The sequence below is a fragment of the Cetorhinus maximus genome, chromosome 2 (genome assembly GCF_964194155.1).
Source record: "Cetorhinus maximus chromosome 2, sCetMax3.hap1.1, whole genome shotgun sequence".
Classification (NCBI taxonomy): Eukaryota; Metazoa; Chordata; class Chondrichthyes; order Lamniformes; family Cetorhinidae; genus Cetorhinus; species Cetorhinus maximus.
Window position 1 is genome coordinate 154,169,060 of NC_135880.1, and position 24,110 is coordinate 154,193,169.

General features: G+C 43.6%; 1 protein-coding gene across 2 annotated transcripts in view; it reads left to right on the forward strand.

Annotated features, from left to right (window-relative positions):
* Nucleotides 1-24,110, forward strand: part of frem1a (Fras1 related extracellular matrix 1a) — a 429,561-nt gene that overhangs the window by 356,149 nt on the left and 49,302 nt on the right. The window contains exons 27-28 of one of the 2 annotated variants that reach the window (XM_078570514.1): nt 8,724-8,868; nt 19,845-19,974. In XM_078570514.1, the coding sequence (XP_078426640.1) occupies nt 8,724-8,868; nt 19,845-19,974 (275 nt within the window). The remainder of the gene's footprint in view (nt 1-8,723; nt 8,869-19,844; nt 19,975-24,110) is intronic. The other variant, XM_078570515.1, reaches the window with a different exon arrangement.

The window sequence follows — 24,110 nt, forward strand, 5'->3', positions numbered from 1 at the left end:
GATGATCTGAGGATGGAATCTGGAATGAGGGCTATCCCAGGGCTTCATAGTGACTCCCTAGCTTGTGACTGGAAGGTGAACATTACAAGGTTGTGTTCAATCATGTACCTGTTCAATGTTTCTGCTGAGATGAGCAGCAGTTGAGAATGGATGCAGTGAGCAATGCTGTCTTTTTCATGGCAATCAGGCATCTGAGAAGGAGTAGGGCAGGGCAAAAGGGAGAGCCTCATCCTGAGGAACATGGGCCAGTGGGGCCCCATCAAGACCCAAAAGCTGAGGCTGACAGACCCATCCTACGGAGGCATTTGGCACAACTGAAGACACCTCTCATACCTACAGATGAGCAAGAGACTGTGCCATAGATGCTTTCGTTTGTCAAAGCATGTGGTGGCTCATCTGCAACATTCTTTGGGAGGAGCTGACGCCACAGGGACTGGGAGGCCATCCATTGCCAGTGGCCCTAAAAGTGACTGCTGCATTGAACGTTTTTGCTCATGGCTTGATCCAGGGCTCCACTGGGGACCTCTGTGGCATATCCCAAGCATCTGCTCATAAGTGCATCCGAGAGGTGCCCTATTTAACAATGCACAAAATTACATCCAGTTCACCCTGAATGAAGCCAGCCAGGCTGCCAGTGCAGTGGGGTTTGCCATGGTCTCCGGCTTCCTATAGGTGCAGGGTGCCATCAACTGTATACATGTAGCTTTCGGAGTTCCCCGGCAGTAGCCACTATGATTCACCAACAGAAAAGGCTCCCACATTCTCAATGCGCAGCTGTTCTGTAACCACCAGAAGCAGGTTATGCAGGTCTGTGCGAGATTTTTAAAAATTCATTCATGGAATGTGGGCATCACTGGCAAGGTTAGCATTTATTGCCCATCACTAATTGCCCTTGAGAAGCTGGTGGTGAGCTGCCTTCTTGAACTGCTGCATGTGATATAGGTACACCCATGGTGCTGTTAGGAGGGGAGTTCCAGGATTTCGACCAGCAATAGTGAATGGCGATATATTCCCAAGTCAGAATGGTGAGTGACTTGGAGGGGAACTTCCAGGTGGTGGTGTTCCCATGTATCTGCTGCCCTTGTCCTTCTAGATGGCAGTGGCCATGGGTTGGAAGGTGCTGTCGAAGGAGCCTTGGTGAATTCCTGCAGTGCATCTTGTAGATGGTACACACTGCTGCTGCTGTTCATCGGTGGTGGAGGGAGTGAATGTTTGTGGATGGGGCAGCAATCAAACGAGCTGCTTTGCCCTGGATGGTGTCAAGCTTGTGGAATGTTGTTGTAGATACCCTGGGAAATCCCACGACTCGTATATGTTGAGTCAGTCGCATGTGCCACAGATCTTCAAGGGTCCTCAGCACATCCAGGATTGGCTCCTTGGTGACAATGGCTACCCATATAAGGCTAATGATTCCCGCTCGACGGCTACAAAGTACTTCAGAGGAGAGGTACAATGCTGCTCATTCTGCAACATGCTCCTTGGTTGAGCAGACCATTGGCATTTTGAAGATGTGTTTTCGATGTCTTGACTGCTCAGGCGGCACTTTCCAGTGCTCTCCCCAGAGGATCTCCCACATCTGTAAGAGGCGCATGATCAGTGAGTGGAAAACTCAGTCTGAGTGAGACAGAGACCGAGTGAGTATATTTGGTAATTTGGTTCAAAGTAGGAACTCGGTGCATAGGGGGAAAGAGGTGCTTTTGGTAAGGTTTACTGCAAGAACTGCAACTTAGAATAGAGTGCTGGGAGTTGGATAATTAGGGTGTTAGGGAAGTAAGGGAAAGAGGTGCTCTTTTGCTTTCTCAGCCTTCAGGAAGTGGTCGTACTCTGCTATAGGAGAAGAAGCTAGTTATTTGGTGAGTATCTGGTAAGTAACTAAGGTTTATTCTATTCCTAAGATTCAAAATGCAACTGGTGGTAAGGTTAATAAAACATATAAAAACAAAAATAAAATATATAATTGAATAAAATAATTAAATAGTTTATTAGAACACATTAAGGATGTCAGGGCAGGTGATGTGTCACAGCTGCAGCATGTGTTAACTCCTGGTTGCCAGTTTGATCCAGGGCAAACACATCTGCAGTAAGTGTTTGAAGTTTGATCAGCTTCAGCTCAGAGTTTGAGTTGGAGGATGAACTACAGACACTGCGATGCATCAGGGAGGGGTAAAGTTACCTGGATTCTTTGTACCAGGAGGCAGTCACACTTCTTAAGACAGGGTCTTCTGATTTGGTAAGTGGTCAGGGACAGGAGAGTGTGACTGCGAGTGAGGCAGGTAAGGGGACTCAGACGGCAGGAGCGCAGGAGCCTCAGCCTTTACAATTGTCCAACAGGTTTGAGGTTTTTTCAGCTTGTTTGGATGAGAGTGGGGCTGCAGGGTGGATGAGCTCACTGGCCATAGCACCGTGGTACAGGAAGCCATTCGAGTGGGGGGAGCAAAAAGGAAAGTAGTGGTAGTAGGGGATAGTATAGTCAGGGGGATTGACACCATTCTCTGCAGCAAAGAGCGAGTCCAGGTGGCTGTGTTGCCTGCCCGGTGCCAGGGTGCGGGACATCTGCTCAGGGCTGGAGGGGAACTAAGTGGGAGGGGGAGGACCCAGTCATCATGTTCCATGTACATACCAATGACATAGGAAGGACAAAGAAGGAGGTTCTGCATAGTCTATGAGGACCTAGGCACCAAATTAAGAAGCAGCACCTCAAAGGTCATAATCTCTATTATTACTTGAGCCACATGCAAATTGGCATAGGACAAATCAGGGAGATGAATGTGTGGCTCAAAGACTGGTGTGGGAGAAGTGGGTTCCAGTTCGTGGGGCACTGGCACCAGTACTGGGGAAAGTGGGGGCTGTGCCATTGGGACGGTCTACACCTGAATCGTGCTGGGCCCAGTGTTCATGCAAGCCGCACAACTATGGAAGTAGAGAGGGTTTTAAACTAAATAGTGCGGGCAAGGAATCAAATTTGGGAAGATGTGGTAAATCAAAGTGCAGAGACAAGACAAAAGAAAAGGGTATTATTACGGGAAATGAAAACAAACCATGACAGGGAGGGATAGAGAGTACAAATCTAACAGTAAATCAACAGATGAAACTAAAGTTATAAAAAGAATAAAAAGATAAAACTAAATGCTCTGTATGTGAATGCACGTAGCATTCAAAACAAAACAGATGAACTAAGAGCGCACAGAGAAATAAATAATTACAATTTGATAGCCATTACAAGATCATGGCTGCAGGAAGTCATAGATTGGGACCTGAATGTTGTAGGGTACAGAATATTTAGGAAGGACAGGAAGTGAGAAAAAGGTGGAAGGGTGGCTCTGTTAGTTAACGATGTTATGAGCACAATGGAAAGGGATGACCTAACTTCAGGAAACCAGGGTGTGGAAACAGTTTGGGTAGAGATGAGAAATGGTAAAGGCAAGAAGTCACTTGTGGGAGTTTTGTACAGGCCCCCTAATAGTAACTACATGTAGAGTTGAGCATAAAGGAAGAAATAATGGAAGCTTGTCAGAAAGACAAGCTTCCATAATCATGGGAGATTTTAATTTACATATGAACTGGATAAGTCAGATGGGCAAAGATAGCCGAGATGAGAAGTACATTGAATGTTTCTGGGATAGTTTCTGAGAACAGCATGTTCTGGAGCCAACCAGAGAGCAGGCTATACTGGACCTGGTATTGTGCAATGAGACGGGAGTAATTAATGGTTTCATAGTGAAGGCACCCCTCTGTAGCAACCATAATATGATTGAATTTTACATTCAGTTTGAGTGAGAGAGGAGTGGGTCTGAGACTAAGTTTTTAAACTTAAATAAGGCCATGAAAGCTGAGCTGGCTAAAGTGAATTGGGAAATTAGGTTAAGGGATGGGTCAACAGAGATGCAGTGGCTAATATTTAAGGGGATATTTCAGAATGCACAGAATAGTTACATTCCAACGAGTAAGAAAAAGTCGAAGGGACGGACACACCATCTGTGGTTAATGAGAAAGGTTAAAGATAGTATCAAACTTAAAGAAAAAGCATATAATTGTGCAAAGACAGATGCCAGGTCAGAAGATTTGACAGGATATAAGGAACAGCAAAGGATGACTAAAAGATTAATAAGGAGGGAAAAATTAGAGTATGAGAGAAAGCTAGCCAGAAATATAAAAACACATAGTAAGACTATTTATAAATATTTTAAAAATGAAAAGAGTTAACAAAGTGAATGTTGGTCTGATAGAAAGTGAGTCTGGAAAATTGATAATGGAAAACAAGGAGATGGGCAGATGATTTGAATAGGTATTTTGCATCAGTTTTCACTATATAGGATACACGTAACATCCCAGAAGCTGCTATAAACCAGAAAATGGAAGTGGGGGAGGAAGTCAGGAAAATTACAGTCACCAGTTACAGCTGGTGACTATAAGTATATCAATGGCAAGAGGATAACCAGGGAAAGAGTAGGGCCCATAAGGTAACAAGGGGGCAATCTATGGGTGGAGCCAGATGACATCGCTAGAGTGTTGAATGAATAATTCACATCCGTCTTCACCCAAGAGAATGAGGATGAAGATATCGAACTCGGAGAGAGAGACTGCGAGGTTCTTAACCAAATTGATATAGGGAGTGACAAGGTGTTAGAGGTGTTGGCAGGCTTAAAAGTGGACAGATCTCCAGGTCCGGATGATTTGTGTCCCAGGGTGCTGAGGGAGGCAAGGGAGGAGATCGCAGGGGCTCTGACCCAAATTTTTAATTTCTCTCTGGCCACGGGGGAGGTGCCAGAGGACTGGAGAACAGCTAATGTGATTCTGCTATTTAAGAAGGATTGTAGAGATAAGCCAGGGAACTATAGGCAGTGGTAGGGAAACTATTGGAGAAAATTCTGAAGGAGAGAATCTATCTCCACTTGGAGAGGCAAGGTTTGATCAGGGATAGTCAGCATGGCTTTGTCAGAAGGAGATCATGCCTAAAAAATTTGATTGAATTTTTTGAGGAGGTGACCGGGTGTGTAGATGAGGGTAGTGCAGTTGATGTAGTTTATATGGATTTCAGCAAAGCCTTTGACAAGGTCCCACATGGGAGACTTATAAAGAAGGCAAATGCACATGGGATACAGGGTAATTTGATAAGGTAGATTCAAAATTGGCTTAGTTGTAGGAGACAGAGGGTGATGACAGAAGGATGCTTTAGTGACTGGAAGCCAGTGTCCAGTGCCACAGGGATCTGTGCTGGGTCCCCTATTATTCGTCATTTATATGAATGACATAGATGACTATGTGGGGGGTAGGATTACTAAGTTTGCGAATGACACAAAGATCGGCCAGGTGGTTAACGTGCCTTGGGCTACAGGAAGATATAGACGGGATGGTCAAATGGGCAGATAAGTGGCAGATGGAATTTAACCCTGAAAAGTGTGAGGTAATTCACTTTGGAAGGAGTAATTTGACAAGGAAGTATTCAATGAACAGCATGACACCAGGAAGTTCTGAGGAACAAAGGGACCTTGGCATGTGTGTCCATAGATCTCTGAAGGCGGTGGGGCATGTTAGTGGGGTGGTGAAAAAGGCATATGGGACACTTGCCTTTATCAATTGAGGCATAGATTACAAAAGTAGGGAGGTCATGTTGGGAGTAGTATAGAACCTTAGTGAGGCCATAGCTGGAGTACTGTGTGCAGTTCTGGTCGCCACATTAAAGGAATGATGTGATTGCACTGGAAGGGGTGCAGAGGAGATTTGCCAGGATGTTGCCTGGGATGAAACATTTAAGTTATGAAGAGAGGTTGGATAGACTTGGGTTGTTTTCATTGGAACAGAGAAGACTGAGGGGCGACCTGATCGAGGTGTACAAGATTATGAGGGGCATGGACAGGATGGATAGGGAGCAGCTTTTCCCCTTAGTTGAAGGGTCAGTCATGAGGGGGCATAAGTTCAAGGTGAGGGGCAAGAGGTTTAGGGAGGATGTGAGGAAAAACTTTTTTACCCAGAGGGTGGTGACGGTCTGGAATGCGCTGCCTGGGAGGGTGGTGGAGGCGGGTTGCCTCACATTCTTTAAAAAGTACCTGGATGAGCACTTGGCACGTCATAACATTCAAGGCTATGGGCCAAGTGCTGGTAAATGGGATTAGATAGGCAGGTCAGGTGTTTCTCACGTGTCGGTGCAGACCCAATGGGCCGAAAGGCCTCTTCTGCACTGTGAAATTCTGTGATTCTGTGAGCAGAGAAATGGTACCGAGTAAATTGTTGTAGCTGTGGGCTGAGCCTGGGTCTTGATGGACTTCATCCTGGCATCTTTAAAAGAAGTGTCTAGTGAGATAATTGATGCATTGTTTTTAATTTGCCAAAATTCCCTAGATTCGGGGAAAGTCCCATTAGATTGGAAGATTGCAAATGTAACCCCATTATTCAAAAAGGGAAGGAGACAGAAAACAGGAAACTGCAGGCCAGTTAACATAACACCTGTTGTAGGGAAAACGTTAGAAGCTATTATTAGAAAAGCTATAGCAGGGCACTTGGATAAGCTGAAGGTCATCAGGGAGCATCAACATGGTTTTGTGAAAGCGAATCATGTTTACCCAATGTACTGGAATTCTTTGAGGGAGTAACACGTGCTGTGGATAAACGGGAAGCGGTGGATGTACTGTATTTGGATTTCCAGAAGACATTTGATAAAGTGCAACAAAGGTTATTGCGGAAAATAAAAGCTCTTGGTATAGGGGGTAACACATTGGCATGGATAGAAGATTGTCTAGATGACAGGAAGCAGAAAGTAGGCATAAATGGGTATTTTTCAGGTTTTCAAGATGTAACAAGGGATCAGTGTTGGGACCTCAACTGTTTACAATTTATATAAATTACTTGGATGAAGGGATTGAAGGGATGGTTGCCAAATTTGCTGATGACACAAGGATAGGTAAGAAAGTAAGTTGCGAAGAGAACATAAGGAAGCTACAAAAATATACAGATAGGTTGAGTGAGTGGGCAAAGATCTGGCAAATGAAGTATTATGTGGGAAAATGTAAAATTTTCAATTTTGGAAGGAACAATAAAAGAGATGCATATTATCTAAATGGTGAGAGATTGCAGAGCTCTGAGGTGCAGAGAGATCTGGGTGTCCTAGTGCATGAATAATAAAAGGCTAGTATGCAAATACAGCAATTAATTAGGAAAGCTAATAGAATGTTATCATTTATTGCAAGGGGAATTGAATACAAAAGTAGAGAGGCTATGCTTCAGCTGTACAGGGCACTACTGAGACCACACTTGGAGTACTGTGTACGGTATTGGTCACCTTATTTAAGGAAGGACGTAAATGCATTAGAAGTAGTTCAGAGAAGTTTTACCAGACTAATACCTGGAATGGGTGGGTTGTCTTATGAGGAAAGGTTGGACAGGCTAGGCTTGTATCCGCTGGAGTTTAGCAGAGTAAGAGGGGGCTTGATTGAAAATATAAGATTCTGAGAGGTCTTGACAGGGTGGATGTGGAGAGGATGTTTCCTCTTGTGGAAAAATCTAGAACTAGGGGTCACTGTTTAAAAATAAGGGTCACCCATTTAAAACAGAGATGAGGCAAAATTTTTTCACTCAGAGTCCTGAGTCTTTGGAACTCTCTTCCTGAAAAGGTGGTGGAAGCAGAGTCTTTGAACTTTTTTAAGGCAGAAGTGGATAGATTCTTGGTAAGCAAGGGGGTGTTAGGTTATCGGGGGTAGGTGGGATGCAGATTTCAGGTTACTATCAAATCAGCCATAATCTTATTAAATGGTGGGGCAGGCTTAAGGGGCTGAATGGCCCACTTCTGCTCCTTGTTCGTATGTTTGTATCATCGTGGCTTGCTGCGCTGTACACATCGAGAGATGGAGGAACTGCACATTTCCTCCGATGAGGAGGACGTCAAGCTGAGCTGGGCTGAGCTTGATGAGGCTGAGGAAGCTGGGGCTCCAGAGGAGGAGGCCATAGCACAGTCCAGATGTGTCAGATGCTTGTTGCCACAAGGTTGCAGGATGATGATGACAAGTAGCTTATACGAGCCTCCTTCACCTGTGCCCTCCATGCTGCCCTGACTTGAACACCTTCATTGCTATCCTCAGCATCACAATGAAGGACACCAATCTTAGAATTAGTGGTTACAATCTTGCATGATGGTGGCCTCATCCTTGGAATGCTAGGCAGCCTCTGGAGCATGTGGCTGTTCTGTTATGGGATCATAACTCCATCAGTGTGCACCACGAACAGAGTAGACATGGTGCAGTCTCTTCAAGCATCTTGCCAACATTCCACTGTCTATGGCAGCATGTCTGGAGTGTTGCTTGGTGCCTCAAGGAGGACAATCATCAATCACTGGTTCTCGCTTTGATATCTGAGATCTAATCTGAATCTGGACTGCAGCATCACTCCACAGGCAGTCCCTCTTGGAAGATTCTTCTGAACTCCAGAGAATATAGGTCCATGCTAATCAATCACTCATAGACAAGCCTCTCATCCCAGAAATAAATCTAGTGAAGCCTTATTGTTTTCTCAAGGCAACGAGTGGCAGGCAATAAATCGGCAGCTGTCAGTTCACATCCTACATTTTAATGAATTTTTAAAACCTACACTAGCAATGCATTACTCGCAATCCTTGGTGTTCTATTTACTATAGGCATTACAGAATAAATATATTAATTCATGAAACACTGGCTGAAGTGCTGTCCTCATGTACTTTAAAAGATGCACTTACCTTGTGATTTGTTGCTGCCTAGGAGGATTCATTCGTGATAAGTTCACACAGAAAGACCTGAACAGCAAGAGCATCATTTACATTATAAGATCTTCATCAGAAGTAACATCGGACAGTTTGGAGTTTCAGGTTTCAGATTCCACAGGAAACACAGCTGTTCCTCAAATGTAAGATATTTGTGTAAATTTCAATAATTTTTTGGCTCTATTTAATCAACAATAGGTGAACTTGTTAATTGTCTGGTGAGAATTAGAACCTGTTGCTGACTGAAATAAACTCTTAATCAAACTATATAGAAATAGTATTCACAGTTGGAGGTGCAACCTTTACTTTTTTTACCTTTTTTTGTGTTGTTATGAGCAGACTTACCTCTTGACATACCTTTCACGCACAATGTTATAGAATGTGAAATATTAACTGAACTAAACTCAGTATTTTTGCCAAACTTTTAAAAATTCCCATTAAAAAAGGAGCAGTATAAGCAGTCACGGTGATTCCAACTTCCACATAAAGAGGGCTCTGTTAAGATAGAACTTTTATAGAATTATTGGTCTTGTTTTTTATCATCCTCCTCTTTTGTTCAGAAGAGCCAGACTCCACTTAGCAACCGGCCATGGTGTTTGGATTTACATCAATAGCAGGAGCCACAGGCCTACACCCCACCACTTCATACTGCAACTGTCTCTGACAGTGCTCCATGAACAAGAAATGAAAGACTGAAGAGCCAGTAGCTATTTTCTGTAGCGAAGAAAAGGCTGATGGGTGACCAAATACAGGCCATTAAAGATTTGATAGGATAGATTTAGAGAAGATGTTTCCACTTGTGAGGAAAACCAAAGCGAAATGCCATAAATATGAGACAGTCACGAATAAATCCAATAATGAATTCAGGAGCAAATTCTATAATCAGTGATTGTTTGGAATGCTGAACTTGCAACTACATAGAACATAGAACAGTTGAGGTCAGTAATAAATATGGGCAGAATTTTTAGCTGAGTAAGCGGGAGCACGCCCGAGCGCTCGAGCGGAAAATAATGCGCAATGACGTCAGCGAGCGTCCCAGCGTCATCGCGCACTTGTGCGATATTTCGTTCAGTGGGCGCCCACTGGAGTTGGCAGCGCGCCTGCCAACGATTAACAGGCCTATTCAGGCCATTAAATGAATAATTCAATGAAAATTTTCATTGCTCGTCCATCAGCCAGGCGGTCTTTGGATTTTTTATGAAATCTCATACACGGGCAGGATGAAGTTTCCAACAGCAATTAAATATACAATAAAGATGGTCGAATCTCATTTATAACATGTCCCTGCTCATGTGACAGGGTCACATGAGGGGACATGTTTTTAGCATTTTGAAATTCTTTATTTGTGTTTGTAAAAATCTTCAGCTCCTTGAGGGAGCTCTGTGCCGTCAGGGAGCTTTCAGTGTGCGCAACTGCACTTGCGCACCTGCACTTGCCCTCCTCCAGCCCCCACCCAGGCAACGCTCAGCGTTGCAGCACGCGATTCACAATGGCTGGTCATTAATTCGCGGGTGGCGGTTGGCTTCGTGACCGCTCACGGGCCCGTCCACCACGCCCGCCCAACAAGGTAAAAATCCTGCCCGGCATGCATTTAAGGGGTAGCTAGATAGGTACATGAAAGAATTAGGAATATTTTAAAGACACAAATAACATGCTACGTGATGGCTCCTATGGTAAATGATCCTTTTTGAGCTGTCTGCACCTTTGAAACTGTTGAGAGCATCATACTCCTCTAATAACTTTCCTCACATCAGCCAAGAGTAAGAGCATGCTCCTCACAGAAGATTGTTGGGTCAATTACCTCTTTGGGACCTGAGCACAAAAATTAGCATGACAAAAACAGCTTACCTGGTCAGTATCATTTGCTGTTGTAGCAGCTTGGTGTACACAAATTGACTGCCACATTTCCTACAAGAAATGGGAGCAGGAGAAGGCCATTTGGCCCCTCAAGCCTGCTTTGCTATTCAATAACGTCGTGGCTGATCTGATTGTGGGCTTAACTCCACTTTTCTGCTTGCCCTCCAAAACCCTTGACTCCTTTGTAGATCAAAAATATGTTTAACTCAGCTTTAAACATTTTCAATGACCCAGCCCCCAGCCTCTTTTGCTCTTTGGGGTAGAGAATTTCAAAGATTAATGACATTCTGAGAGAACAAATTTCTCCTCATCTCCTTAAATGAGAGACCCCTTATTTTTAAAATGTGCCCCCAGTTCTAGATTTCCCCACGAGGGGAAACATCCTCTCAGCACCTACCCTGTCAAACTCTTCAAAATTTTATACATTTCAGGAGGATCACTTCTCATTCTTCAATGAGTATAGGCCCAACCTGCTCAATGAGTATAGGCCCAAGCTTTCCTCATGAGAAAATCCCTTCATACCAGGAATCAACCTACTGAACCTTTTCTGAACTGCTTCCAATATAAGTATATCCCTCTTTATAAGAAAACCAAAACTGTACACATTACCCCAGGTATGGTCTCACCAATGTCCTGTACAGCTTGCAGCAAAACTTCCCGACTTTATACTTCATCCCCTTGTAATAAGGCCAACATTCCATTTGCCTCCCTAATTACTTGCTGTACCTACATGCTAACCTTTTGTGATTCATGTATAAGGGCACCCAGATCCCCAATACCATAGCATTCTACAGTCTCTGTCCATTTAAACAATATTTTTGCTTTTGTATTCTTACCACCAAAGTGGACAACCTCACATTTTCCCTACATTATACACCATCTGCCATTTTTTTCCCCACTCACTCACCCTATCTATAAACCTTCACAGACTCTGTGTACCCTCCTAACAACTTGTTTTCCTACATACCTTTGTATCGTCAATAAGTTTGGCTACAATACAGTCAGTCCCTTCATCCTAGTCATTAATATAGATTGTATATAGTTGAGGCCCCAGCACTGTGGCTCTCCACGAGTTATAGTTTGCCAATCTGAAAATGACCAGTTTATCCCAATTCCTGGTAGTTCGCCAATCCTCTATCCATACTAATATATAACCCCAACACCAGGAGTTCTTGAATGCCTTTTGGAAATCCAAATATACTACATCTGTTGGTTCCCCTTTATCCACCACGCTTGTTACATCTTCAAAGAACTCTAATACATTTATCAAGCATTATTTCCCTTTCACATAGTTACTGCACATAGTGTTATGATTTTCTAAATGCCCTGTTATACTCCCTTACTAATGGATTCCAGCATTTTTCCAATGACAGGCTAACTGGCCTATATAGTTTCTTGCTTTCTGTCTCCCTCCTTCCTTGAATAGACGTGTTACATTTGTAGTTTTCCAGTCCGCTGTGACCTTTCCAAATTTCCAGAGTTAAGCAAGTACTCTGTCTAGCATTGCTGGATTTTGTGCCACTTACTTTGTGTGTTAACAAAACGTCCTGTATTTACACTAGCTGAAATTCCAGAGACCTGAGTCAGACCCTGCTAGCTCGTGAACCAGTTGTAACTAGCCACCCAATTAATGTACGCTTTCAGCAACTCAAATGAGGTCATCTACCTGCATGTCAGAGCTGAAGGCAAGCTGTTCAACTTTGGCACGAAGACCAAAGTTCTAGTCTGTGAGTTGCTATTTGCTGATGTGCCGCGCTGGCATCCCTTACTTCATTGGCTGTTTGGAACATTGTGTGGTCAGAAAAGGCACTGTTATTTCTCTCCCTTGTCCATTTGGTCGAGACTGCTTTCATCAGGTTTGATTCCCATCTACCTAGTCGTAGCCAGAAAATTACATGAGTTGCTTCTTGTACCTACAATGTTATCTGGAATCCTCAAAGGATTTATCTTTGGCCCTCCATTTTCTGATCCTAAATCTCTCGTCCCATTCCTGTCTCCTATCTGCCAATCCCTAGCCTCTAATCTACCTTGACAGCTTTAATGTCAAAGTTGAGAGGTCGACTGTGGACCAATAGCAAACTGACCGATAATACAAAGCTCCATATGTGTTCTCAGTAGCAAGGCATGGGGAACTTATGCAAGTCAAGAGAAAAGGCTGAACAGCTTCCATCTCCGCTGCCTCAGATGAATATTGGGCAGCTCCTGGCAAGACAGAGTGCCAAATATGGAAGTACACCAGCATGCAGGGATCCGCAGCTTGTTTGCTCTCTTGAACCAGAGGTGACTCCACTGGCTGAGTCATGTGCTAGGAATGGATGAAGGCTGCATCCCCAAAGACATGCTCGACGACGATCTTGCTATTGGCACGAGACCAACAAGTCACCCACATCTGTGATGTAAGGACGTGTGTAAGAGAGACCTCAAGTTGACCAGAATTGGAGCCGATGCATGGAAAGTCCTCACTGCTGATCACAGTGCCAGTCCGGCAAGTGGTCAAGCAGTCATGAAGGATGCGGAAAAAGCAGAGGACAAAAGAAATGACTAGATGGCAGAAAGGAGAGCGTGCCTGAAGGAAAAAACTTCAGTCGATCTTGGGCCAACACCACTCATCTATGACAGCTACAGAAGGGACTGCTAGTCACAAATCGACTTCGACAATCACAATAGATAATGTCCAATCCAGAAGTGACATACATCCTGGGCACAGTGCATCATCATCATTTCATGGAAAAGAAGACGGCAGCTACAACTAGCAAGCAACTTGTTTACCACTGACAAAGGCTGAAAGAAACTACAATTTAATGCGAAAGTAAAGATAAATGCTAACTGCAATCTTTCCTAGATCTTAGAATGAAATCAACCCTTAAATTTCCCTGAGTTAAACAAGCACTCTGTTTAGCAGTACTCCATCTAGTTGGACTTCGTGCTACTATGTCATAATCATGATTGTAATTCAAAAATACTTTATTGGCTGCTTGGAACATTGTGTGGTCATAAAAGGCAGTGTTATTTTTATCCCTTGTCCATTTGGTTGAGACTGCTTTCATTAGGTTTGATTCCTATCTATCCAGTCGTAGCCAGAAAATTACAAGTTGCTTCCTGTACCTACAATGTTAACTGGAATCCTCAAATTACAAGTTGCTTCCTGTACCTACAATGTTAACTGGAATCCTCAAAGGATCTATTGTTGGCCCTCTCCAGTTTCTACTACATCCTGATCCTAAATCTCTCGTCCCATTCCTGTCTCATATCTGCCAATCCTGAGCCTCTAATCTACCTTCTCATTCTTCTAAGTCTTGGACTCTGACCTCCAAATCCCTTCCCCATCTCCCTCCCCTCTCAGCCCTTTCTCTTTAATGTGGCAACCTCAACCCTTTGCTTTTTCCCAGTTCCAAACTCCTCATGCCTCTTGGCCTGATCCCCACCTACATTTTATTTCATGCAGAACATAAGAAACAGGAGCAAGAGTAGACTATACGGCTGCTTGATTCTGCTCTGTCATGCATTATGATCATGGTTGATCTTCTGCCTCAACTTCATTTTCCCATCTACTCCCCATATCCCTTGATTCCCTGAGAGAACAAAAAATTGTCTCTCTCAGTCTTAAATATATTCAATGATGCAACATCCACAACTCTCTGGGGAAGAAAATTCCAAAGATGCACAATCTTTGAGTGAAGGAGTTTTTCCTCATCTCAGTCCTGAATGATTGGCCCTTTAGCCTGAGGCTGTGCCCATGTATTCTAGCTTCCCCAGCCAGATGAAACAACTCTGTGTCTACCATGTCAAGCCCCTTCACATTCTTGTATATTTCAGTGAGATCACCTCTCATTCCTCTAAATTCCAAAGAATATTGGTCCAATTTACTCAGCCTCGCATTATATGGTACCCACCTCCAGCCTGCCATTTTTGGCCTCAAGTTTAAGAGACAGAAACATCAGCAACATCAGGCATATTATGAAAATCACACAGAAATACTGGAAGAATGGAAACATAGAGAACAAGAGATTTTTAACAAAGAACGAGAAAGAAACAAAAACTAAAATCATCAGATATGCAACTATAATGAGGAACGTGTGCATCAGATTTAAAGAGTAAAGGAAAAGATAAAAAAAGACAATGACACAAGAGGAATTGATGTTTGAGAACAAAGCAGACAGTCACAAAAAAAGGGAGATACATTGTGGGTAATTTTAATTGTCCACAATAGGCAGTGGTTAGAGAGGAGAGGGGTGTGGGAGGGTATTGATCAGAGTGAAACTAATTCTTAAAAATCTGAAATCAGGCCTCCTGGCCTGTGAATGAACCTATGAGGTAGATTGGGGTCAAATGAGAAACCTGCTCTCAAGGCAGGTCAGTACTTATAATCATAATATTTAATTGAGGCTGTTATTTGCATTTAATGCCTGTGGGTTGGGTTTCCTATGACTTGGGAATCCCAGCAGCTGAAGGGAGATGGAAACATAAGAACTTAAGAACTAGGTGCAGGAGTAGGCAATTCAGCCCCTCGACCCTGCCCCGCCATTCATTACGATCATGACTGATCTCATTTCGGCCTCAACTCCAATTTCCCGCCCTCTCCCCATAACCTTACAACCCATTACTAATTAAAAATATGTCTATCTCCTCCTTAAATTTATTCAGCGTCCCGGTATCCACTGCACTCTGAGGTAGTGAATTCCACAGATTCATGACCCTTTGAGAAAAGTAATTCCTCCTCATCTCTTATTTAAATCTACCACCCCTTAACCTAACACTATGGCCTCTCGTTCTAGAATGCCCCACAAGGGGAAGCATCCGCTCCACGTCTACTTTGTCTATCCCCTTTAGCATCTTATATACCTCAATTGGATCTCCTCTTATCCTTCTAAACTCTAGCAAGTATAGGCCTAAACTGCTGAATCTCTCCTCATAAGACAAGCCCCACATCTCTGGAATCAATCTAGTGAACCTCCTCTGAACCGCCTCCAGTGCAACTACATCCTTCCTCAAGTAAGGGGACCAAAACTGTGCACAGTACTCCAGGTGCGGTCTCACCAATGCCTTGTACAGTTGCAACAACACTTCCCCATTTTTATACTCTATTACTTTATCAATAAATGCCAAAATTCCATTTGCCTTCCTTATTACCTGCTGTACCTACATACTAGCTTTCAGCGATTCATGCATGAGGACACCCAGATCCCTCTGCACTAAAGTATTCTGAAGTTCCTCTCCAAAATGCCAGACTCAGCAGTTGAGTGTTTTTCTAGAACTGCTTGTGGGCCAGGAGGAGCGGGAGTGATTCCCTGACCCATCACGATAACTTGCTGCGATCTGCCTCCATTCACTTGATCTCACAGACCTCCTTTCCACAACACAATGTCTCCTGCCAAGCCTCACTTCCATCTCCAGCATGATCTTTCTTCTCTTTTCCTGCCAATGGCTGCTGCTTTGTCCAGCAGATTTTCCCACTCTCCAGCCAGCCAGCCTCTTAATCTGATGTCCGGGAAACTGAGTGAAAAAATTCAAATGAAGTTCTGTAGTTAAAACCGGCAGAACCTCTGTCTTTCCCGTATTTCTGGGATGCCTGGCCACTGCTAGTTCCCCCAGTTCACTTGTGTAAATATCAAAGTCAATGAGTCAACTTATTTGTTGCTTCATCAGGAGAAAATTCATTGAAAATTGGCTAGATTTGCTTTAAATTTTAAACCTTCCACCTCCCAGCATAGAAGATAATCTGTTTCAATGTGAAAGAAGATTTTTTAAAACTCAGCTAGTGAATTCAAACCCAATCTGTTGACCAAGTGATCACTCCGCAGGATCTCTTTTTGAACACTTTTTAAAAAACAGAAATAATTGATTTTGTGTCCTTTAAAATAAACAAACATTCTTTTATTTGCCTATGCTACACAAAAAGAATTTATTTAGTAAGTAAGACCACTACGTGGCCCACTGTTCCCAATATAAGCCATATGTTTATAGGTAGAAAGGTCGCCATACATGGAAGTTACAATATGGTAACAGGCCACCTGTGTCGATGTTTGTGTGAAAAAATAGGCTGAATCATATTTTCCAATCCTGGTCCCATATGCCTTCAAGCCATTTCACTTCACCCACCTATCCAGTGTCACCTTGACTCTTCATAGTTTTTGTTTCAACCATTAACCTTGGAATTGAAAACTGTAGCCTTAAAACTTTCTGCTGAAGACATTTCTCCCGCTCAGCTTTTATGGACAGAACTTTACATTCCCCTGCGGGAGTGTTTGTAGGCAGAGGAGTGGCTGTAAATTTCTTAGATGGCCTTCCCACCGGGTTCCTGCCCATCCCGACCTCCCCGCAATTTTACGCTGGGTGGGCAGGATGGCCATTTTCTGCCAGCCTTAATTTGCAAGCTGGTGGGAGGAGTTCAGGGGCAAGGGGGAAGCCTCAAAGGTAATGCTGTTCGAGGCCTCGGGTGGGGGTAGGGGTGAGGGAGGGAAGGTGCCTGCAACAGCAACCTCCTTTTAACATTGGGCACCCCCCCAACCCCCACAAAAAATAGACTGGCCCCTGCAGGTCCTCCCTTACCCCCTGACCTCTCCACCAACCTCCCACGTCCCTCTGCCTCCCCAGCCTGCCATGAGATCCCCAAAGCTCTGCATATTTAGCTTTCTAGCATCCAGGTAATCTGCATTAAATTCTATCCACTGCCTCAATATGCTTTACATTGTGTGGAGCCCAAAACTGCACAGCTGAGGACATTGCAGCTGAGAACTTTTATTCCGGATTCACATAGGCTCATCCTTATGTTCTTTTATGGGCATTATTTTTAAATCTACAACTAATACCTTGTCAGTCTTTCCACCCCACCCCCACTAGAGCTGTACCTTGAGTGTCCTGCCATCCATTCTTAATTAGCACATTTTCTTAGATAATATCACCAACTTCAACACCTCTTTGATCCTTTTGTCTGTGACATCTTTTGATTATCTGCTCCTATCACTGCTTGCTTGTCCCTACAACCACCCCACAGCCCCCCCCCACCTTAAACCAGCTTGTATTTCACCCCTCTCCTAACTATACTCAGTTCTGCTGAAGGGTCATGAGGACTCGAAACGTCAACTCTTTTCTTCTCCGCCGATGCTGCCAGACCTGCTGAGTTTTTCCAGGTAATTCTGTTTTTGTTTTAGAATTTTACATTCCCCTGCGGGTGTGAACATCTTTTATGTTCCATATTTCTTGGGATAACATCTAAAATTCAATTAGCATTTTTACAACCTGCAGTATTACTATGTTTCTATAGACATTCTTTAAACTGAGATTCTCCTTTCCATGCTTAATTGCAACACCATTTAGATTACACTCTGTTGTGACATTACTCACCCTCAGTTTGACCCTTTAGACAAACATGCTTCTCTGTGAGAACTCTTCAACCTTTCCCTTATCAATGGGTTGCAACGCTAGGTGACAAACTTCACATGCATGTGCAGATGTAGTATTTTTCCGTGCTACGTCACCACCAACGACAAACAAGGGAGCTGTCAGTAAGAAAGATGGCACAAAATATCAAACCAGTTGTCACTTGGTTCATTAGAATTGTGTCAGTAGATTGTCAACGGGATCCAAAGTTTGACTGAGCCCACTTGCAGTATTATCTGTTTGCTGTGTACCCAGCTTACATCTGACTCACTTGGATCAGAGAAGTTCTTGAAATAGTGGGTCCTGCCAATGTAATCTTATAAAGCTATGGTTTGTAAATATGTCCAGTATTCAATTCAGAATATTCAATTTTGCTTATATTAGTGGTGCCTTAAGGTACCTCTCAAGGGTAATTAGGAACAGATAATAAATAAATGTTGCCCTTGCCAGCAGCATTCACACCCCATGAATGAATTTTTAAAAAAAAATTACAGATACATTGGGCGGAATTTTCTGCGCCCGTTGGTGGCGGGTGTGTTTGGCAGCATGAACAAAGGCCAAAAATTGGTTTCACGATGTTGTGAAACCAGTTTGCAATTGTCCGCTCTACCTGTCAATGGTGGGCCATGTTTCATGCCATCGTATGTGGGGATTTTCATTGTAATACTTCTGCATATCATTATAAGCCCAGCTCGCTGGAATCATACCCCGCGCTGGATCATCCGAGCACATAATAGACGTGTGCCTGGCAAGTTGCACTTCACTAGGGACTTCGAGATTTGTTTGCCTACCTTGCTTCAGGCAGCACTCATGGTCATCAGCACCAGGCTTCGCAGACAGCACCACATCACTTTTAGGGGGGGCTCACGGTGGGTCTCTACCTACCAGACCAGCCATAAGGTGGGGGTGGCTTTTCAATAGCTGCAGGGCTAGGGCTTGCTTGGGGAAGGGGAAAAGTGGCTTCTGGAAAGGGAAGAGACTGCAGGGCGAGAGCTGTACTGGGGAAGTAGGGTATCCCAGGGTATGTGTGGGAGCACAAGTTGATCTGTGCAAGTGGCCTCAAGATGGTGAGGGCTGAGAAGGCAGTCTCCAGAGAAAAAGAGGCCAGATGGAGATGTGAGGATGTGTGTGAGAGAGTGAGCAGTGATGTCCCTTGAGCTGGCAGTGAGTGAGATGTCAGTGAATGCGTGATAGGCTTGAACGTGAGAGTTTAGAGTGATGAGATGGTTGCCTTACCCTTGCAGCACAGAAGGGTTCATTCATCCTCTTTGCATTGATTGGCCAACCTCTTCTGTGTAGCATTGGCACTGATCACCACTGCCATTGCCTTCCAAGCCAGAGTGGTGAGATTGCTGCCCCTCCTGCAGCCAGAGCAGGGGTAGAGGACATCACGACGGGCCTCCATGGCATCCAAAAGGCGTTCCAGGGACTCATCACTAAACCGGGAGGCTGCAGTCTCCTTGCCTTTCAGGGCCATGCCTTCTGTGCAGCAGCCCTGGGCTGGAAGCGCTGAGAGGTGTGCGTGCGGCTACACTTCAAATATGGCACTTGGCATGAGGAAGTGGCGAGGTGACGGTGTGGTGAGTAAATGAGAGCCTGCCTGCCATCAAAATGGCATGTTCCCTGGGAATGCATGATTACTGAGGTGGGATTGGGACGATACGGCATGAAAAGCCGCCATTGCAGTAAAATGATCTTTTGCCTGCCCACTACCGCACTTAGTGCAAATCTGGGACGATTCCATCCATTATGATTACTTTATTTAAAATCCTCAATTTTCCAGTTACATTTGATTTTGAGGAATTATCTTTTGCCTTTCTCTGGATGTTATAAATTTGTAAAACTCTTAATTGTCATGAAAGTATATATTGTAATTTTACAGACTTGATCTCAAATGGTCTCATATAGAAATGGTAGAATCAGAGTACCAGGTCTGTGAAGATGTAGGATTGTTCTCTGTGAAAGTCATGAGGACTGGATACTCCATGGATTCTTCTTTTATTGGCATAAAGGTAAGCTTTTCTCACTATTCACTTTCTCACTGCACCAAACTCAGAACATAATGTCTAACATTAGATGTGATTCTGCTATTGGACAGCACTTGCTCAACGATCCCATGTGTACTAAGAACTATTCTAACATTTAATTATATTTAATTTAAGATTATCAGTCAGACTTGCAATGTGGCTCACTCATTCGCAATGTAGCTAGAAGCTACATATATTCATACACGGACCTGTGTTCTACAGCCAAAGGAACATGTCCAGGCATTGTGCCTTTTTTGAATGAAACAATAGCATAGAATCACTGAACCGTTAAGGTACAGAAGGAGGCCATTCAGCCCATCGAGTCTGCACTGGCTCTCTGAAAGAGCATTCCACCTAATCCCACTTCCCTGCCTTATCCCCGTAACCTTACACATTCTTTCTTTCCAAATAGCCACCCAATTCCCTTGTGAATATCTTAATCGAACCTGCCTTCACCAGCCTCTCAAGATGTTCATTCTAGACTCCAGCCACCCTTGGGTGAAAAAATGTTTCCTCACATCACATTTACTCGTTTTGCTAAATATTTTGAATCTTTGCCCTCTGGTGCTTGATGCTCTCTTGAGTGGAAACAGTTTCTAACTATTTTACCCTGTCCATACCCTTCAGGATCTTGAATACCTCTATCAAGTCTCCTCAGCTTTCTTTACTCCAAGGAAAACAGTCTCAACCTCTCCAATCTATCCTCATAGCTACAGTTCTTCATCCCAGGAATCGTTCTTGTGAATCCCCTCTGTACTCTCTCCAATGCCTTCATACCCTTCCTCAAGTATGGCACCCAGAACTGGATGCAGTACTCCAGACGAGGCCTATCTAATGTCTTATTCAAGTTCAACATGACCTTCTTACTCTTGTACTCAATGATCCTATTAATAAAGCTAAGATACTATATGCTTTATTAACTGCTCTCTCAACATGCTCTGCCATCTTCAGTGAATTATGCACATATACACCAAGATCCCTTTGTTCCTACACCTCCTTTAGAGGCTCTCCCTTTATTTTATACTGTGTCTCCATATTATTCTTGCCAAAATGGATCACCTCACACTTCTCTGCATTGAACTTCATCTGCCATTTGTCTGCCCAATCCGCCAACATATCTATGTCCTTTTAAAGTTCAAGACTATCCTCATCATGTTTCCAATCTTCGTATCATCTGCAAATTTTTAAATAATTCCCTGCACACTGCAGTCTAGTCATTAATATATATCAGGAAGGGCAAGGATCCCAACACTGACCCCTGGGGAATTCCACTACAACTTTGACTAGGTGCAGGTGTAAGATGTTTAATCTCTTGTAGGTTCAACAACTTTCCATGATGACACCAGGTTACCTCAGGGCTGACAGCTGTCATTGGGACTGTCGCTTTAAACAGAAATGATTGACAGGTGGCCACTTTGGCATGGCTTCATGGCATGGGGGACAGTAGCTCCCTGGTGCATTCTCCATGGTAATGCCTCAACCTATCAGAGTTGACTTGCCAATCAATCAGCACCCTTTCCTTATGCAATTTAATTTTTTGCTTCCTTTCAAATTTGGTATTCTTGCATCTGTCCTGATGAGTGCAAGATGAAAAGCTTCAACAACATGTCTATTTTTTCAGCAATACTTTAAGGTTACCTCCAATATGCTCTTTCCGTTTTTTACTGATGATGTTATCACTTTGGTAGTTTTTATCTAATCAGGAAACTCCTTCAGATCCTCCTTCCAGCTTCTTACTGTATTCAACAAAAGTTCACCTAATATAATGTATTTCCACATTTATTTTCTCCATTGTATTCGCTACCCTGCAGAATCAAAATGATTATTTCTCCAGCATGCTATTTAATAAATAGAGTTGAATGTCAAGCTGTAAATGCAATGTTTTGCTCTCTTGTGCACTTCACAGTTGGATAAATAAAATGTTCATCATTGCTATTGGTTAATTGGCAAAACAGCAGCATCAACTTTATGTCCTAGATGGCTGGTTTTCTTTTATCCTGCTATTGAATTCCTATTTTGCAGAAGTCAATCTCAGGATAACTAGTTCTTTCCTGCAATGAACAACCTTCCCACAAAGTGGAACAGTAGCCTGTTGGTAATGTTACTGGACTTGTAATCCAGACAAATTCCACATGGCAGCTGAGCCAAGTTCAATTCAATTAATTAATAAATCTGGAACAAAAAGCAAGTATCAATAAAAAGGATCATAAAACTACTGAATTGTGGTAAAACATTTCTCATTTAGTTCACTAAAGCCCTTCAGAGAAAGAAATCTGCCGCCTTTACCCGGTCTCACCTACATTTGAAACAGCTGAGCAAGCCACGCAGTTGTATTAAACCGCTGCAGGAAAGTTGAATCAGAATAAAACAGGAGGACCACGCAGCATTGATGTAGGCATCAGAAATGACAAAGGCTCACCTAGTCCACTTGATCCTGCAAAGTCCTCCTCACTAATACCTGGAGGCTTGTGCCAAAATTGGGAGAGCTGCTCCACAGACTAGTCAAGCAATAGCCTGGCATAATCATACTCACTATGTATAACCCCCCGCAGACAATGCCCCAGACATCTCCATCACCAATTCTGTACCACAGGCAGGACAGAAACATCAGAGGATGCAGCATACTGGCACAGAGGGAATAGGCCTAGGAGTCCTCTACATTGCCTCCAGAGCCCATGAAATCACATGCCATGAAGTCAAACATGGGCTAGGAAACCTGTTGACTACTACCTACTGCACCCCTGCCACCCCCTGCCCCACCCCACCACTCCAACTCAACTGATGAATCAGTACTCCTCCATGTTGAACACCAGTTGGAAGAGGCACTGAGGATAGCAAGGACACAGATTGTACTCTGGATGGGGGTAGCACAACTACTGACCAAGCTGACCAAATCCTGAAGGACATGTCTGCCAGACTAGGCCTGTGGCAGGTGGTAAGTGAAAAAAAAAGTAGGAAAACATACCTGACTTTGTCCTCACCAATCTACCTGTGCAAATGCATCTGTCCATGACAGTATTGGTAGGAATGGTCACTGCACAGGCCCTATGGTGACAAAGCCCCATTTTCACACTGAGGCCATCTTCCATTGTGCTGTGTGGCTCTCTACCATATTAAATGGGATAGATTCAGAACAGATAAACTAGCTCAAAATTGAGCATCCATGAGATGCTGGGCCATCATCAGCAGAAGAATTGTATTTAACCACAATCTGTAACCTCATGGCTCAGCATATTCCTCCTTCTACCATTACCATCAAATCAGGGAACCGACACTGATTCAATAAGGACTGTAGGAGAACATGCCAAGAGCAGCACCAAGCATACCTAAAAAAGAGGCAGCGAACTGTTGAAGCTACAACACAGGATTATATGAACACTAAACAGCTGAACGAACATGTTATAAACAGAGAAAAATGATTCCATACACAATGGATCAGATCAAAGCCCTGCAGTCCTGCCACATCCAGTTATGAATGGTAGTGAACCAACAGGAGGAGGGAGCTCCACAAACATTCCTAACCTCAATTTTAGTGGATCCCAGCACATCAATGCAAAAGACAAGGCTAAAGCAAGATCTACAGCTAGAAATGCCAGGTAGATGATCCATCTCGGCCTCCTCCTGAGGTCTCCAGCATCACAACAGCCATCCTTCAGCCAATTTGACTTGCTCCGTATGAATGGGCTGATGACAACCCAACTGTAGTATTGGAGACTTATACTCCAGAACTAGCCACGCCCCTAGCCAAGCGGTTCCTGTGCATCTACAGCATTGACATCCACCCAGCAATGTGGAGAATTTCTCAGGTATGTCCTGTCCACAAAAAACAGGACAAGTCCAACCCAGCCAATTATCATCCCATCAGTCTACACACAATCATCAGCAAAGTTGATGGAAGGTGTCATCAATAGTGCTATCTGGCTCCAAATCTTACTACAGCCTTTGTCCAAACCTGAACAAAAGAGCTGAAATCCAGAGGTGAGCTGAGAGTGACTGCCCTTGACATCGAGACATTTGACCAAGTGCAGAATCAAGAAACTACAGCAAAATTAAAGTCAATGGGAATCAAGGTGAAAACTCTTCATTGGTTGGAGTCATACTTAGCACAGGAAGATAGTTGT